Source organism: Siphateles boraxobius, unplaced genomic scaffold, assembly GCF_051911475.1.
Source record: "Siphateles boraxobius isolate OS27281-9 unplaced genomic scaffold, OSU_SipBor_1 24, whole genome shotgun sequence".
Classification (NCBI taxonomy): Eukaryota; Metazoa; Chordata; class Actinopteri; order Cypriniformes; family Leuciscidae; genus Siphateles; species Siphateles boraxobius.
The window spans coordinates 5,767,065-5,785,378 of record NW_027508855.1 but is presented as its reverse complement, the minus strand read 5'-3'; the positions used below and the strand labels follow the sequence as shown (position 1 = coordinate 5,785,378).

The 18,314-nt window shown below is 35.2% G+C and overlaps 2 protein-coding genes across 3 annotated transcripts; one reads left to right on the top strand and one right to left on the bottom strand.

Annotated features, from left to right (window-relative positions):
• Positions 1-2,504: 2,504 nt before the first annotated feature.
• Positions 2,505-6,343, bottom strand: rnf181 (ring finger protein 181). 2 transcript variants are annotated; one of them, XM_077240932.1, is made up of 6 exons: positions 6,262-6,343; positions 5,624-5,721; positions 4,755-4,888; positions 4,431-4,546; positions 3,596-3,670; positions 2,505-3,227 (listed from the first exon to the last, which is right to left on the bottom strand). In XM_077240932.1, exons 2-6 carry the CDS (start codon positions 5,707-5,709, stop codon positions 3,168-3,170), a joined length of 471 nt encoding a protein of 156 aa, XP_077097047.1. In that variant the 5' UTR covers positions 5,710-5,721; positions 6,262-6,343; the 3' UTR covers positions 2,505-3,167. The 2 variants fall into 2 exon arrangements, with proteins under 2 accessions (XP_077097047.1, XP_077097048.1); XM_077240933.1 differs by having other exon boundaries at positions 5,573-5,721; positions 6,262-6,306.
• Positions 6,344-6,560: 217 nt separating this feature from the next.
• On the top strand, positions 6,561-18,313 carry LOC143748773 (uncharacterized). The gene is made up of 27 exons (XM_077240926.1): positions 6,561-6,686; positions 7,194-7,248; positions 7,337-7,443; positions 7,544-7,604; positions 7,711-7,812; positions 8,090-8,338; positions 8,925-9,029; positions 9,123-9,230; positions 9,554-9,623; positions 10,043-10,178; positions 10,325-10,417; positions 10,500-10,612; positions 10,731-10,803; positions 11,060-11,182; positions 11,430-11,555; positions 11,668-11,856; positions 12,514-12,576; positions 12,673-12,759; positions 12,849-12,950; positions 13,084-13,266; positions 13,753-13,985; positions 14,351-14,477; positions 14,560-14,643; positions 14,795-15,006; positions 16,795-16,870; positions 17,286-17,507; positions 17,811-18,313. The coding sequence occupies exons 2-27, from the start codon at positions 7,200-7,202 to the stop codon at positions 17,874-17,876; spliced, it is 3,159 nt and encodes a 1,052-aa protein (XP_077097041.1). The 5' UTR covers positions 6,561-6,686; positions 7,194-7,199; the 3' UTR covers positions 17,877-18,313.
• Position 18,314: the final 1 nt, after the last annotated feature.

Sequence of the window (18,314 nt, the reverse complement as noted above, 5' to 3'; positions counted from 1 at the left end):
TCTGACTGACTGTTGTATATTACTATTTCAGATTTGAGTTTTGTTTAGATTTGTCTTTTTGTCATCCTGTTTTTGCCTTGCGAGAAGCTTCTGTTGGTTTTTTGGTGGATGAGAAGGACCGAATGAGCATTTTTCTAAAGATAAAGACAGAAGGGGGATTTTAGCTCCGGTTTAAGGTTATTGTAAGCACATATCCAATGGTTTGTCATGTTACTTTGCTGTTGCTTGAACTGTTCCACTGGGTGATGGGGTCAATTTTTACTGTACTTGCACAAATGTTTCAGGGTTATCTCTTTTAGAGCTTGCTTCTGTTTGCCCACCCTTACCTTTGCAAATGGATGATTTGCACCTAACACAACGAATGAACTTGTAGTTTTAAGTTCTTTTCACTTTTATTTGGGATTGCAGACTATCAGGATCTGAGTATTATCATTTTTGAAATCGTGAATGTCTATGTTATGGATCGAACTATGGCCATTTGAGTACCTGTTATTTTGAAATTAGTTGAAAAATACATATAAATTCTAATCTAATTTGTTAAATTAAGTCATATTCACTCAATTTTGTTATGGTGGCCTTTTTAATGATGCAGTGGGTAGGATAAATGTTTTGTCATGCTGGGTTGCTTTTGTTCTGTTTATTCTCTTACGAGATGGTTTTTATTTTTCATTTCGAGCAGGAGTAAGTAACGTAAGGTGACACCAGCTCTAACCTTGCCTTCCTGATCAGTTGATGAGTTGTAGAATAAGTATATTCGCATTGACTGTACGTTTTATATATACAGTATATATATTTTTTAAATAATATTTCTTTATATTTTTTTTCTCTGTCAAGTGTCATGAAAACCACTCCACAAATGCCACATCCATTCAGCGTTTTACATTGTGATTTTGCTTGCATATCTTTGCTGATTGTTTTGCGTAGTTTTGTGATCCACACTGACATAACTAATCAAACTGGTGTGAAAAGTGATATTTTACATTATCAGCACGTCAATTTTGGTTTTTCTCCGTTGCCAAAGGATTCATTTTATTTTGCTAAACATGTACCATATGCCTTTGATTCATTTAACTTTCATTGTTTTTTTGTGTGTGTATTAGGACACATAGCCACTGAGAAAATGACAGTACTGCAATATTATCACATTTTGAAGTGATTATATGAATGACATTGACTGATCTCCAGGCTGGAACCTAGGAAACCGTGTTTGAACTTTCTGAGGGTTGAGTGGTTATGGTGGCCTTAACATTACTGTCGTATTTGTTTGATGTTTCCAATTCAGACTGTCAATCAAATGGTCTGTATTGTTTTTAAAGTAACTCCAGATTGTCAGATAGTGATAGTGCCAGTTACTGTCTCTGTTTGTTTGTTGCCCTTCAGTGGGACAGACAAGTTTCATGCCAATGATTAGACTGTAAATTTAGAGGTGGTCTCTAGGCGTCATACATGTTTATCTCTGTTGACTCCTCTATTCTTGTAGAGCTATTTGAAATATTGTTTCTCACTCTTCGCATGCAAGGGAAGATTCACAGGGCTGCACAGTACAATTGAAACCATCCATTAAATATCACTTTGAAAGTTTTTTTTTTCATTGCTATTCCCACAATTTATTATTTGGTCATTACACAATACACTCAAATCAAACCAAACTGCAGTTACATAATGGTTCAAATGTAATTTAAACAAAAAACAAAAGGGAATAAAATCTTGGGGAATATAAAGCATGTTTAAATGAGCTTATAAACCTAAAGTCAATGTTGATGTCATTTTTCATTGCCTTTTTTGTCATATCATTTGGTATAAATTACATGCAATACTTGTCAATGCATATAGTGCATATTATATTATCTGAATAATAGGTTAGTCATTTATAGGTCACCTAAGAGCAAAAGGTTGTGTAAGAATCGTTTCTTTTTTCTTAGACTTGGTCAAATACTTAAAAATCACATGGCAAAATTGTTGGATATTTTCATTGAATTTTGTTGCCAACTTTTGCGATGTATCTGTGATCGTGAGACAATGTTTGTAAGAGCCTATATATAGGATTGAGGATCCCACACTTTAAAAACTGAGGACTATGTGAATCTCCTTACATGAAAATGATGGAAATATGTGTTTTTGATTGATGATGTTTATTTCTTGGATGTTTCATGATTTGCAGCTGTTCTCTAGATAGAAGTTATTTTTCTGATGCCTTTAAACAATGTAATCAAAGTATTTTTTATCAACACAATGCATCTGTGGAGAACGGAACAAAGACTTGAGGATCACACTCCAAAATCGAAATAAAAATAATGCAAAAATTATTTTTATTTTATAAATTACTTAGTATAAATTACTAAGTAGGATTTATGTATAATTTCAATTATTTTCTTTGACAAGAGATTTATATTGAATAATTACCAAAACATCTGATGGAAAATAAACAAGTGTATCTGTACTTCTGTCTGTGATCATTCAAACATAAATTCTTCTACACACTTGAACGAATAATACACACATTGTTTCAAGTAGCTCACTTTTTATTTTAAAAATATGAAAAAGACTATTTGACTTTTTATGATTTTTTTCTGCTCCAACATTACTAATTTACAATAGTCATTACAAGTCTGTCTCAGCAAGGTTGAGTCATTACAATAATTGTACATAAACAGCTCAAATTCACACTTTTCCATGAGCTAGAGTTCTACCGTATTACTACAATAAGGAGGGTTTAATTTACTGACTGGAAATTGGGTAATGTAAAGTCCACTGATCAAGTCGTGGCTACAGTGACCATTGGCATTAACTATGGCATTCATTGCTTATCAGCACAGTAAAAATGTATTCAGCATTTTATTCAGTAAGAAATCTCTTCAGGAAGCAAAATAATGAATATGAGATCATGAAGCAAACAAATTCAAATTACAATTAAAAAAAATTGCTTTAAAACATTTAATAAAATCAGAAATGTGTTTATAAGGCTGCATTAGAGTTTCATACAAACGGTTTTCAGTGCATAGCCATACAAAATCAACCTTAAAAGGGATAACAATATGATTGTTTTTTCAAGTACAAGCAAACAAAATCATTTCAAAGCCTGGTCCCTGCGCAGTAAACTCGCTTCCAACAAACTGAAAGTTGAACTCATATATTTGTAGTTGTATCAAGTTTTTGAGCTATTGAGGTCATGTGTACATTGCTCCATGTAGATCCTCTAATCTGTGTTCTCTTTGTCTTCTCCGTTCCTGTAAAAACAAAACCCACTAAATGCTTGGTTATATTCTTAAAGTGTTCATTCATTGTAAAGAAAAACACCATGAATAAGTTGCAGAAATAACAAAAACTGCGCATGACTGTGTGAACAGGAAACATCTCGGGTTACTGGCATAACCTCGTTTTCTGAAATGAGGGAACGTGACGTTGCAATAGCCAATGGCGTTCAAGCATGCAAATCTGGTGGGCAACTATAACACACTGTACAGCATTTTCCTCACTTTCGACTAAATAAGCCAGTCACAAAAAAAAAACCTGAGTATAAGTAACACGGCATGAATGCAACGGTCCCTCATTTCAGGAACCCGAGGTTACGTCAGTAAATATGACACAGTCTTACCTTATCTTTTTTGAATTCCTCATAGTCTGGATTGTCAGTGGGTAGTTCAAGTCGACACAAGGGACATGAATTGGTCTGTAATGTTATGTACAAACATTAAATATTATCAATGTACAATTTCAAAAGTTTGGGGTCGGTAATATTTTTTCATGCTTTTTTTTAAAAAGTCTCTGCATTTATTTGATCAAAAATACAGTACAAACTGTAATATTGTGAAATATTGTTACAATTTGAAGAACTGTTTTCTGTTTTTGAATATTTTAAAATTTTCATTTAAAATCTTCATTTTCAGCAGCCACTACACTAGTATTCAGTGTCACACGATCCTTCGGAAATAGTCCTAATATGTGGATTTATTAGGATTGTAAATGTTGAAAACAGCTGTGGTGCTTAATATTTTTGTGGAAACTAGGATTATTTGATTAATATAGAAAGTTTTAAAATAATATATATTTCAAATAATTTACAGCATTTATTTGAAATATGTTTTTGTTTTGTTTTTTGTCACTTTTACTGTCACTTTTATGACTTTCTGGCCTCAAACTTTTGAATGGTAGTGTATTTACTTCAAGATTCAAGATTCAAGATTTTATTTGTCACATACACAGTTATACAGAATATACAACCTGTAGTGAAATGTAAAATAGGGTCCACTCCAAGATAGTGCAATATTATAAAATACTAGACATAAATTAACAATTTAGATAAATAAGATAAAATTCCTAGTAATATAAATCTGTAATATAGGCTAAACTGGTAATATTACATCCAGAAATGTGCAGACAATGGTAACGAAATAGTTGGATCATACAGAAGATTGAACCAGTAAACATACCTTACTGAGCCAAGGCAGGATGCATCCTGTGTGGAATAGATGTTTACAGGGCATCTCTCTCACAGTCTCTTCCTCCTCGAACTCCAATAAACACACCGGACACTTCATTCCTTTATCTGTCAAATGAAGAAAGAGCTTGAGGAAAGTTCAAAAAGAATGACACCATGGATTTAAGACCCTTGAATTCAATCAATAGCCACAACACAAGGAAACATCTATCTACAGTTATTACCAATTTACTTCCAGCTACTAATGTTCCTTTGTGCAATAATGTATTCTTTAAATGTGAAGTTTGTACATGATTATGAATAAGTAGTCGTTTACCTGCTTGTTCAGGGGATATTATGACCACAGGGAGACTTTGAACCACAGCTTTTGCTGCAGGAGGGGGGAGACGCTGGTCCCAATCCGACAAATCAAATGAACCTGAGTCTATGTCAAGACCCTGCATCAGAGACCTATAGCCACAAAGATTTTGAAATGGTTAACTCTATCATTACATTCTCATCCACATAGCTGACAAAAACTATAAAGGTTGTTTTAATGCTAACTTCTATTAATGCTAATACTACACAATTCAGTACCTACCTAAAGTACCGTTCAAAGTTTGGGGTCAGTAAGTTTATTAATGTTTTAGAAAGTCCATTTACACACCAAGGCTGGATATATTGTGAAATTATTAAAACTTAAAATAGCAGTTTTCTAATGTAATATATTTTAAAATGTAATTTATTTCTGTGATGGCAAAGCTGAATTTTCAGCATCATTACTCCAGTCTTCAGTGCCACATGTTCCTTTAGAAATCTTTCTAATATGATGATTTGCTGCTCAAGAAACATTTCAAAGTTGAAAACAGTTGCAGCTTAAATTTTTTGTGGAAATTGTGACACATTTGTTTTTCAGGATCCTTTGATGAATAGACAGTTCAAAAGAACAGCATTTATTTGAAATCTTCTCAAACATTATCAATATTAATTGCCACTTTTCATCAATTTAATGAACCGTTGCTAAATAAAAAATATGAATTTCTTTTTTTTTATCTTACTGACTGCAAACTTTTTAACGTAATGTATATACATACACTTAAAAGAAACTGTGCCCATTGGCTAAATATCGGTCTAGTTTATAACGTGTTAGCTAACCATATCCTTGTTGTTTTTAGCTCCTCCAGATGGCACTGTCGTGTTAGTTACCTCGCCAGCTCCAGCAGGGCGTTCTGTCGGTACTGTTCTTCTGGGTTCGTGGGCTCACAGTCATGCTCATCAAAATACGAGGCCATTTTCTGCTTCACCTGATGAACACATAGACCATTTGAATGACATTTACCGGTGGGGCGGTGCTTACCTAAAGGTTCAGGATGTTCAGAAGCTTACAGTGAGGTTGCTAACGTTAGTTCACTCTCATACAGAAGCAGTATTTATCTAACTATTCTTACAACATATTTTAATATTCTTAAAAACAAATGTTACCCATCTCTGGTAATGATAATTATTTTACTACATTTAAACTGTTTACTATGCGACAACAACCATGGTAAATAATAAGATAGCCTCTCTCTCTCTCTTCAGACTGACAGGCAAAGAGACATCAGTTTATGTGGACATAAAGTACTGCTAGGATTATATTATTTCAGAGATCAAAGTGTTTCTAAAGACACAAGCTGCTGACAACTGTAACGTTATAACAATAATACTCTGCTAGCTGGTTAGCATAATAATTCAAAGTAAATCTAATTTATCAAACATCACTGAATCTCAAAAATTATGTAATAACATTAATAACATTATTCGTTTAAAAGTGTAAAAAATATTATAAATTAAATTCGACCTACTGTTTTGTAATCATCAGGAATGGAAACTTGTTTCACTCTCACTGCACTGTCAGCGCGGACAACAACTCTCGCGATATTTGCGAGATGAGGGGAGTTGCCAGATTGTGGTTAAAAAATCCCCAAGCTGTTTCATTTTATGAATGTTAACTAAGATGTACGAATTTGATGTACTTGTCTGGTAATTATATACATGTATATTCTTTTATTTAAAAACATAGCAATACATGTATACGTCAACTAATACTAATAAAAATGCTATGCATTGCAAAGGAACATAAAATAATATCTCAAGTTTCTAGTCCGATAGGCAGTTAGTGGGTGTGTGTGGTTGCCATGACACTGAGGCGCATGGATGTGTTCATGTCAACCTATTTCGTCTGTACGAGACCGTTTCCAGGGAAAACTAGGAGTGGAAATACGTTGACGTAAGTGTAAAACCATATTTAAAAAAATAAATAAAAAAAGCAAACAATGCATAGGTAGATATTTATTGGAGTTCTGAAACAAAGCAAAATCTGCTTCAATTACTAGTAATAATTAATTCAGTGAGAGCTATGTATAAATGTGCATGTTGCAGTATATGTGTACATTTTCTTCCCGGACGGCAAAAGTATTTATTGTGCATTTTTCTGTTAAAATACAACTGTCAATCAAACTAGCTATTTATCTGCATACGTACATAAACACATGAGATACGGAATTTGCATGATCCTAGTGTGAAATATGTAGTCTTATTAGACGTTGTATGTAAGAGGGCCCTGGTGTTTGTTGGGGACCCTTTCTGTTGGGTTTCTTAGGCAACCACATAACTAACCCCCCCCCCCCCCCCCCCCCCCCCCCCTTTTAAACTGTATGCCTCCATTGTAGCGCTGGATTCCAAAGAGATGTTAGTTTTACATCTTATGCATAAGTGATTTTTCTGTCTTTTTTAGAAGACCATGGAAAATGATGGATCTGGAGAAAACACTGATGAACTGCTCTCTGCAGGTCAGAACAATTGAAATTACTATTTATGCTTAAACACTGTATCTACTGTAGTAGAAAATGCTGTACTGCATAGCCTATCTCTTCTCAGATGTGGACGAGGGGGTTGATGTTTATGGGCTCATACCTGTGGCATTGTCCCATGACCAATGCGATGTACTACTGGACGCCATAGATGCACAGCTGAGTCATCTACAGGTGAAGCACTTATAGTTTTATTAAATATTGATAACCATGGTGTATTCATTTTGACATCTTAATAGTAAAATTCAGGCTTGATTTTGTGCTCCACCAACAGATCCACAGCCAAAGCCAAACGCATGGAGGAAAGTCCAAAATATATGAATTTCCTTTCTCAGGTAAACCATTTGTGTGCAAAATAATAATAATAATAGTAATATATATAATCTTGTTTATTTATTATTTTTATGTGCTGTTATTTTCCTAATGCTCTCTAAATTTCAGGCTATCTTGATCGGAGTCAGTCTGTTAGTAAAGACACAGGCTTGGGAAGCACTGTTCCAACCAATGATAAAACATCATCCAACCCTGACTGGACTCCATCAGGTAGTCCATACTAAATTTTATACTACATGGATTTGAATATACAGTATAATCAAATCATACCCAAATCATTGTCCAAAGCAGCACAATTAGGAATATTATGACTGCAATATACTACTATATCTTTGACATTTTTGTTCTGAAAACAAATGCTGTAGTGACAATTCTTTTATACCTGTTTATGATAAGACAAACAAATATCAATATGACAAAATAGAGCAGTATAAAATCTTGTTAAAATCCATCATTATCATTTCCTGTTTAAAATATGACCAAATAGAACATCAGACAATGGAGATTATGAAGGTTGGAGCCTCAGTTCCAGATGTGTGGTGTCCTGAGGGCGATGACAGCTTGAGCTCAGTGTCCAGGGTAGAGCAGTGTCGTTGGAGGCTGGAGAGGCTTATTGGGAGAAGTGCTGAGGCTGGAGGGATAAGAAATGAGGACGATGAATTCACTATGGACAGCGTCTGCACTGAGGACTTCTCAACACGCTTCAGAGAGGAAATGCTGGTCCTGCCAGACTCAGGTACACAAACTGAGCAAGAAGATGTAAACACTCAAAATGATGGAAATGATGTAACTGCACTGATAATTATAACTTCATCTATAATATATAAATATATATAATTCGGAGGTTCCTCCTTGGATGCAGAGGACAGCTCTTTCCATCTGGCCATTTTCACTAAAACTCACAAAATAAAATCTAATAATATAGCTTAATATACTTGCCACATAGAGATTTATTGAATTGTAGGCTGGGTCTGTGAATAATGAGGGCAAGCTTGGTATGACCATTTGGCCAAAAATGCACAATTCAGATGTTTCATTGTGTCATAATGACAAATGATACAATTGAAACGTGGAAACAGACATTAATTAGTTTTACACTCCAGGCACAACTTGCATACAAAGTGTATACAAAATATTTAATAATTAAAGTTTAAATAAAGTGCAAAGAAACCAATTTTCCTAGGTCAGGATTCTTTAGTGAATGAAAATTTCAAAAGAACAGCATTCATTTGAAATTGAAATATTTTGCAAAATGTCTTTACTGCCACATTTGATCAATTTAATGTGTATTTGCTGCATTTAAGTATTAATTTCTTCTCCAGCCCCAGAAGCTCCTATTTACAGCAGTGACACTGCAGAACTCACTGAGGAACGATCGAAAAATCAACCACAGCATCCATCCAGAACACCAATAAGACACCTGGCAGGTACAGCTGTGCTGTGCGGTTTCTTTTAAGATTTTTTGCGAATCTTCCTTGTGATCTGCATTTAAATAATGAGTTGTTTTTTTCCACTGACAGGAATGCCATTGCAGAGTTTTGATTCAGTCACCATAGACACTGATCTGGACACAGTGTGCTCAGAACCGGTTCGACGGCACCTGAAGTCTACACTCAGCAACAGGACAGGTACAGGTACCATATTAACTTATGCGTGTCAAAAGTCATTGTATTATTTTCGTGTGCTGAATGCATGTGCAGTTGTATTAGTGCTCTAATGCTTTTTCATTTTGTATCCCTGGTGTTTTTATTTGAAAAATAAAAAGATAATCTTATCCATATTTCACACAGTGAAACCACATTGTTTTGATGTGCAGTGATGAAATATATCAATAAATCTATTAAATCTAAATGTAAATTTGACGTTATTTAGAAATTTCAATTGTAATTGGTCCATAACATATTAACATACCGGTAACTGGATTTGTCTGTTCGTATGCGTGTGACTATAGCCTTACATCTGAGGAAAGAAAATGGATTCTGTACAGGACAAACCATCCAAAACAATATTCAGTCCTTCAGGTACTTCTCAACGTTTTAACAACTGCAGTTCAATTAGACAATCTTAGGAAGAGCTTTTTGGATAATGTGTTTTTTGTGGTGATGTTTTATTTATGATATGATACTCAGAAATGCAACTTTTAGTGACCTGTGAGTAAAACCCTACATTACTATGCATAGTTTCAATGGGAGTTTTTATATAGAGATATTTGTGCCTTCCAGTCACTAAAGTTACATTTAAATCATCTTTATGTGAAAAAGACATTTAAAAATAACAAATGAACAGCACAAAATGTTCATTTGAAACATTATGCAGACATTTCGAATTCAGACATCTCTGGGAGGAAGGATTGGGTTAATTATCTACTAGCTTATGGAACTATACTATTTATATATTTAATAAAAATGACCATTCCTCACTATTACTCTGTGTGTTGTAGCTCTGATGATGAGAGAACTGTTGAGGAGACGAGCAGTGAAGGTGGTGTGTCTAAGTTGTACTACAAGAGACATTCATCTGGCAAGAAAGGGAAGAGGAGGAGTTTGTGCCAGAGCAGAAGGAATGACTCCCACGTTGTGAGAGACCTCAGTGTATTCTCTAAAAAATTACTGCAATAATCAGTAGAGTTAACTGTGCAATTATGTTTTTAATTTTTGCAAATAGCTATGAAGGAGACCATTTTTCGATACTCTTCTCAGGCTTGTAGTATTTTTGTTTTTAGAGTAGAGAAAGGGCTCGGGACAAGAGCAGAAGAGATGGAAATCAACTTAAAGAGCTGAGGATGTCACTTACTGAGCTTCTACAACAAAAAACAGTATGAATACTATATGAACACTCTGTAATTCTCAAAATGTTAATAAGCTTATTTATCAGACAAAAGTGGTGTTTTTCCACAGGCTACACTTCATACTCTGAAGAATCTGAGAGAGGAAATGGACGAAGCTAAGAGAGAGCAGCTTTCACTACAGCTCAGTGTGAGGGACAGCAGAGCACAGGCCCAAAACATCACGTATGGTCTACTCAAACCTTAATCCCATTTGCTTTTATTTACACTTTTGTTCTTAAATTCCATATAGTAGTTATGTGTAACAACTATTTTTTACTAGCGCTGTATGTGTGTCTTAAAGGTATGAGCTACACAGACTGCAGGCCCAGAGGGACTTATGTTTGGAGGAGGTCAGGGTTTTGCAGGAGCAAAAGGTCACTCTAGTTAAGAAACAAAAAAGTCACATCAGCTCAGTTAGGATTTCATTAAACATCCGCATGTTTTTTTAATGTGTTTTTATTAAATGTAACTTTAAATTAATATATAATTAAATAAATACATGCATGTATGTCCACGCAGAATGTAGCCAGATAACATATGCACTATTTTCTAAATCAGTCAGTTTACTGAATTTTATATTATAGATATGCTACTTGACATTCAGTGTGATTTGATGTCTGTCCCTGTCAGTGTGTAAGCCGCAGTGTGTCTGTTCTGGAAAGGGAGGAGATGGACAGACTACTGGATAATGCTAAATCCGACCTGTTCTCAGAACAGAGGCGTTTTAGACACACACTTGACTCTATGCAGGAGGTACTGTAGATCACATCTCTGTTTTAACACGCGTGTGCTCGCAAGCAAGGGCACAGTGAGTGGGCATAATTTTTAGGAAACTTAATAACCAAATAAAAAATGCATAAATGTGTTGCTAAATGTTGTATTGTCAGCAAAATACTCAATATATATATATATATATATATATATATATATATATATATATATATATATAGTGAATATTCACACAGCCTTCAATTAATCGTCCTGTCATTGTCTCCCTCAGAGGCTGGATGAGGTGAACCAGGAGCTGGAGCAGAGGGAAGAGGACTACAGGACTCTCCAACAGAAATGCAGTGAGCTGGAGAAGCAGCTGGCTGATACGATCAGAGAAAAAGAACAAATAAAAGAGGTTCTCACTTGTGTTTCTTCTTCTTAATCTACAATAACCATGTTTTCAGTATCTGATACAGAGACAGATTGCAAACACTATCAATTTCAATAACTATAGAATATGTGTACAGTCCACGCGGGAAGATCTAGAGCAGCAAGTGAAGCGTTTTGCAGCACTGGAGCGAATTGTTGCCCAGAAGGAGCTGCTTTTGCAGGAAGCCGGAGAAGCGAAGAAAGCCCATCTTCTGGAGCTCTGTTCATTGAGAGAGGAGCACAGCTTAAAGCTGAGAGAAATACAGAACAGGATAAAAAGGGATATGGTAGGAAAGAAAAAAATCATATTTTCAAACACTACCATTACAAAAGTTTGGGGTCAGTAAGATGCATTATATTGATCAAAAGTGACCGCTAAGGCTTTAACATTGTTATAATAGGTTTCTATTTCAAATAAATGTTGTTCTTTTGAACTTTCTATTCATAAAAAATACTGGGAAAATGATTAATGATTTCCACAAAAACATTAAAGCAGCACCTCTGTTTTCAACATTGATAATAATTATGATTTATGAAGGATCATGTAAAGACTGGAGAAATGGTTGCTGAAAATTCAGCCTTGACGTCACAGTAATAAATTACATTTTAAAATATAATAAAATAGAAAAGTTGTTTTAAATTTCAAATAATATTTTACAGTATTACTGTTTTTACCGTATTTTTGTTTTGTTTTTTTACTTTAAAAAACGTTAAAAAGCTTAACAACTTTTGAATGTCAGTGTATATTAGCCGTTCACATCATGTTTGAATTGAATGACCTAACATCAGTGTGGCAACATCAAATATAAAGACTATGTTAATGAAAGCATGAATATTAACCTATCACTAGTCAGCATAAGCCAGTCTGAACAATATGTGCTTGTATTTTTTAGTAGGGTATATTATTATCCTTTGATTACATATGATAATCAATTCCTTCTCAGGAGCAAGAGATTGAGCAACTGACATTACAGTTAACCAAAAGCCACAAAGAGGAGCTTCAAAGGGTAAGATGATTTATTCACTGAATGTAAGACTTATCTCATATTATTAAGACATAGTGTGAAGCCCTGAATCTGTTTGGTTGGAATGTGTAAATCCAGGTGAATCAGGAGGCGGATGAGTTGAGATCAGCTGCTCTCAGTGAACAAGCTCAGACCCACAAACAGAGCTTGGACAACTGTATCCAGGTCAGCTGTCATAGCGTGTGTCCTTCGTATCTCACTACACAGTCACAGTCTCAGTCTTACGTACACATTCAATTCTCTCTCTGCTTCAGATGAAAGATGAGGAGGTAAAGAGGCTAAAAGAGGTTCTAGAGCAGCATGAAGAGAAGATGACTAGGCAAGCAGAGGAACTCAGAAGACAAACTCAGGAAAAGGTTTACTCCTTGTTATCCTGTTTTACAATGACTCTGAAGTGCTGAAGGAAATTAACTTTAATGTGGTTCTCCGCTGTTAGAATTCTTGTTCACTCAAAAGAACCAGTGCATCTCTTGTCATCTGAACTAACAGATTCAAAAGGCTGTGAAGCGAGAGGAAAGGAAGTGGGAGGAACAACGAGAGAAGGCTCTGAAAGAGCAGCGTGGGACTCTGGAGCAGCAAACAGAGGAAGCAGCGGAGAGATGGAGAGCAGAAGTGGAGAAAGAGAGAAGGAACGCACTGGCCTTACAGAGTAAAGTGGTTGAGCTTCAGAAAGTGAGTGGAATCAGAAGTTGTCCTTTTATATTTTTTTATTTAAACGTTTAATTAAAACAGATGCAAAATTTGAATAGATTCATATGGATAAATATATAATAATAATATGGATAATATATAATAGTATGGATAAAAATATAATAATAAATGGGTGAATCCCACAGAATTACTCAAGAGCATCTCTCTCTCTATATATATATATACATATATATACTCTCTATATATACAGTATATATATAGTTTATTTGCATATCTACATCATGGTAGCATTTGATGATTTGATGTTTTGCCATTAAATCATGGTGATTTAAATTAATTTTAAAAAAATATTAGTTTTTGAAAATCATGAAAGTAATTTCACAATGCAAATTTTTGGTTTTATATTTTTGCAAAATATATTTTCAAGTTTCTTTTCATTCTAGAGTTACATGTTACTTTATCAAAGCTGTCCTCAGCCATTTACTTTCTGCTGGTTTCTTGTTACAGGAGGCAGAGAAGGAGGCGGTATGTCTGAAGAAAACTTTGCAGCGCTCTGAAAAGGAGCTTCAGGAGCTGAGGACAGCCGTCACAGAGAAAGACCAAAAACACCAGAGAAGAAAAGCCAGACACGAGCAGCAGAGCAGACGCTGGGCGCAGGACATACACGCTGAGTGTGTTTGCCTGCAGGAGTTCCTTAAACACAATGGCCTGACTGTTGAAAACAAGCACTCGTCAGAGAGGTGCGCTCACTTGTGGTATATACAATATCCTGTGGTGCTCATACACACAATTATATGCCATGTTGAGTGTTAAAAAAGGTGACTTCAGCCCCACACATTGTGTATTGGTCCTGATGTGGGAAATGAAATTTCAAATCCAGCCTATGCCATATCCTGATTCCAGTACAGAGTATATATATTTATATATATATACAAATAAAATACATGCACATACAAATAAATAATAGCAATAAAATATAATCATAGTAATAAGAATGAAAACATAAAATATTATTTATAGTATTTCAAATATGCAGACCAGTCCTTTAAGTTTTTATTGTTAGTGACACTTCATAAACGTGTATATAATTTTTTTTCCTGTTCAGTCCTACAGTTAGTGAAACTCTTCATACCCTGCAGTCCCTCACAAAGGCCCTTCAACAGCTTATTAATGATCTAAAAATTGAGCTCAACTCACAAAGACGTGCTGCACTGCAACTCAGCCGAGAAAAGGTACAAGAAACGTTACAAACAAAACACACATCAACTCACAGGAACTCATTGGCTATGAACAGACGCTACTTATGTGTTTCAGGAGCAAGAGCTAAATCTGCAGAAAGAGCAGCTGATGAAGGAAAAGGAGCGAGCACTGGCTGCTCTAAAAGACAAACTCATACAGGTATACTGACACACGCACATACAATATGTACGATTTATTAAAAAAAGCTTCAAAAGCATCTAAATGTAAATCTAACAATGAGCAAAATTGCTATTAATGTATTAAAATCTTGTTTTATGTCTCGTTTTGTTCATTGATGGGTAAACTTAAGGAGCACATTGAGGAAATGAGCAGCCTATCTCAAGCCCAGCTGCGCATGAACAATGATGATACAGACAGACTGTGTTTCCATATGCGCAAGCAGCTGCAGGCTAAAGATGATGAGCTCACACAGGCGCAGAACAACATGGCACAGTGGAAAGACAAAACCACTACAAGACTCACACACAAATTTGAGCTGGAGCTTAACGCGGAGCAGGAGAGGTGCGTCATATGAGTCAAGTGGATCTTGAATGTTTTTGTGTTAGGGGCAATTTACACTACACTGTTTTCAAATAAAAACTGAAAAAGTTTTATGAATTTTGGCCGTTCATTTACGCGACAACAGCATTTTGGGGGCCTAAACATTAAAACGGGTTTTGGAAAGTTTGGAAAGATTTAGAAAACGATACCATTATCATCTTCTTGTAAACTACAAAAACGAGAAATTGTGAAATGGGTGACGTCATGCGCATGCGTATTACGTGTTCAATCTATAGGCACGTAGTGTTAATTTACAATGTGGTGTATAGTGGTGTAGTCCAAATTTTCTGAAGAGACACGATCACTTAATAAACAGATTGAATTTAGGCTTTTATTCACATATACAGGGCCGGCTCTAGCCCTTTGATTGCCCAAGGCGAGATTGAGTTTTGTGTTCAGAGATAGGCGAACATGAAGGATGAGGCATCCTTTCTCCAGCAGGTGTCGTCCTCTGCAAATATTGTAGTATAGTGCATGGCCAATTTAAAACAAAAAAACAAAAAAAAAACACGCATATGTATTTTAGTATATACCTGGAGGGGAACAGTACAGAAGGGTGAACACCACCACTATCACCATAATGGTTACTGTGTGTGTATGCACCTGCTAGTTGAGAACTCACTTAACAGAACTTGTACATTTATAATGAATGTAGAGAGCAGCTGTACATAACTAGCATGCAAACGTTATCCAGATACTGGTCTTTTGACATTTACATCCATATAGGTTATCAGTGAAGTTACGTTTGCTAGTAATACGTAGCAAACTAGCAAAGTAACTAGCTAGCCAGTGACAGCAATGAAACGTCCAATATTAGGTGATGCAAAATACTAAGTAAATTTATTTAGTTTGACACCTTAATAATCAGGTTGACAAGTAATTAAACGTGTTATTAAACATGATCATGTTAAATAAAAATGTTTTATTTCGCTTGTCGTTCTAATTCTATGATTAATGGGAAGTAGGCCTAAGGGCGACACTAGAGGGCAACCGTGCCCCCAACACATATATCGCCATAGGCAATCGCCTAGTTCGCCTATAGCAATCGCCGGCCCTGCACATATAAACATCGATCAGCAAATATAAACAGAAGCTCAACCGAACCTGCTTGACATTGGAGAACGAACCTCATTGGTTCTTGCGGAAGCTCAACCGTGCTGCGTAACACGAGAATGAACCTCATTGGTTCTTGCGGAAGCTCAACCGTGCTGCGAAACACGAGAATGAACCTCATTGTTTCATGCACGTCAAGTGAACATGCTTGAGCTTCATTTTACCACAAATGATGTGTGAGTTGATTAATGTTTATATGTGATTAAAAGCCTAAATTCAATCTGTTCATCATATAAAGCGATTATGTTTCTTCAGAAAATTGGAACTAGACCGCTCAAATCATATGGATTAGTTTTTACAATCTCTTTATAAACTTTTGGAAGCGTCAAAGAGGTAGTTATGTAGCTGTCAATGGAGGGGCAAAAATCTCTTAGATTTCATCAAAAATATCTTCATTTGTGTTCTGAAGATGAACGAAAGTCTTACGGGTTTGGAACGACATGAAGGTAAGTAGCTAAATGATGAAGGAATTTTCATTTTTGTGGCATGTCTCATTGCACCTATTGCTACAACAGCTCAATGAATAAATGTATAAATTAAAGACACCACTGTGTGTTATTGACTACCATGACTCGTACAAAAATAACATTCACAACCTGTTGGATTATCCTCCATAACCTTTACTGTATAAAACAGGAGAGTTCCAAAGCCCAGAGCAGGGCAGCAGAAGAGACTGGAGAGACTGGAGAATGAGATGAGACATCTGACTGGGGTAAATGCCAGTATTGTTTTAGTATAATTTATATGCTATTATAGTATTTATTAATGTTTTGAATTCACTTTTTTATTAGTTTAGCTTTAATTTATTTTTATATAAGTTTTAGTAATTTTCATTCTTCAACTTATTTTATTTTAGTAAGTTGCCAATGCAAAATTTCTAATTTTCATTTTCTTACAATTAACAAAAGCTATTTGTAATCATTTTTATTTATAGTTTTAATAATTAAAAAGCAATGTTGCTATCATGCTGCTGGTATGAATATCAGCACGATTATTCATATCTGGAACAACAGCTCCTTTGTGTTATATCGATTAAATATAAACCAAAAACATACTTGGAGCAATACACTTCTTATGATTATATTAGAACTTATAGTTAGTACATCTATCGGATTCTGTCTCCACAGCAATGCCGAGATTTCAACGAATCCCAGTTGGCCTACACTGCCCTTCAGGGTGGCACAGACTACCAAAACTCCAGAGTCACCCAAGACCTGACCTCATATAAACTGCTGCAGCACCTCCAGAGTCGCATCCGCCATATTCAAGCAGAGCGCCAGACCCACTGCCCCAGCCCAGTGAAGTGGGACAGGGAGCCCAGGGACTTGGGCGGCTCTTATTTGGACACGGTACATCTACTAATTTCAAATTATTATCCTAGTTTAAAGTATTTTGCAATCATATTTTAGTATTATCCATATACTATTATATTTTCTAATTATATTTTGAATTAATCAATTAAAAAATGTAGCCATTTTATGTGCCTTTGTCTTTTTTTATTAGTTTTTCAATTAAGTTATCAATAACGACACTGGTGTTTTAATGCTACTTTTTAGTTCACTGTTTAATACTGTGTGTATGAAGTAAAATTTTACATTATTACGTGTAATACATTTTCAAGAATGTTTCAAAGCTTCTCATTATCTTGGCAGATTGCTCCAGCCCAGGAAAGCTATGAGACAGAGGATCACCTACCTGCAAAGACCATTTCCAATTAACATTTACTTTTAACTCTTTTCCTAGAATTTGTCCATTAAATAGGTGATTTTATAGGGAAACCATGTATATGAAAATGAGAGAACTTAGTACCACCTCTGTGGAGCTCAAGGATTAACATGGTCTGCATGGACAGGACTTGGCACTTTATTGATGTTTAATTCAGACGTGTTAAAAGATCAAATGATGAACTTTGATGTGACATTAACAGAATTCTTGGACTTAGAATTCTGCTTGAGTTTACAGAATTTGCAACTGGCCATAACTGTTACAAATAACTTTTACACTCGTGTATTGTATACTTTGCAGGATGCGAATTTTTTTATGCGATTTATTTTAATAGAACGAATTATTGTAATTGATCAACATTCCTGAAATCAGTGACAATTCATGATTGTTGTTCGAATGTTTTTTCTGCATAAATAAAATGTCACAAGCAG

Bases quoted from the DNA above. Each gene is read 5' to 3' on its own strand.
- rnf181 (XM_077240932.1), bottom strand. From the start codon at position 5,709: ATGGCCTCGTATTTTGATGAGCATGACTGTGAGCCCACGAACCCAGAA. The intron at 4,889-5,623 runs GTAACTAACACG...TTGTGGCTATAG, and splicing joins GCCCTGCTGGAGCTGGCGAG to GTCTCTGATGCAGGGTCTTG. The intron at 3,671-4,430 runs GTATGTTTACTG...ATAACATTACAG, and splicing joins TCCTGCCTTGGCTCAGTAAG to ACCAATTCATGTCCCTTGTG.
- LOC143748773 (XM_077240926.1), top strand. From the start codon at position 7,200: ATGGAAAATGATGGATCTGGAGAAAACACTGATGAACTGCTCTCTGCA. The intron at 10,179-10,324 runs GTGAGAGACCTC...TTTTGTTTTTAG, and splicing joins GAAGGAATGACTCCCACGTT to AGTAGAGAAAGGGCTCGGGA. The intron at 14,478-14,559 runs GTACAAGAAACG...TATGTGTTTCAG, and splicing joins TGCAACTCAGCCGAGAAAAG to GAGCAAGAGCTAAATCTGCA.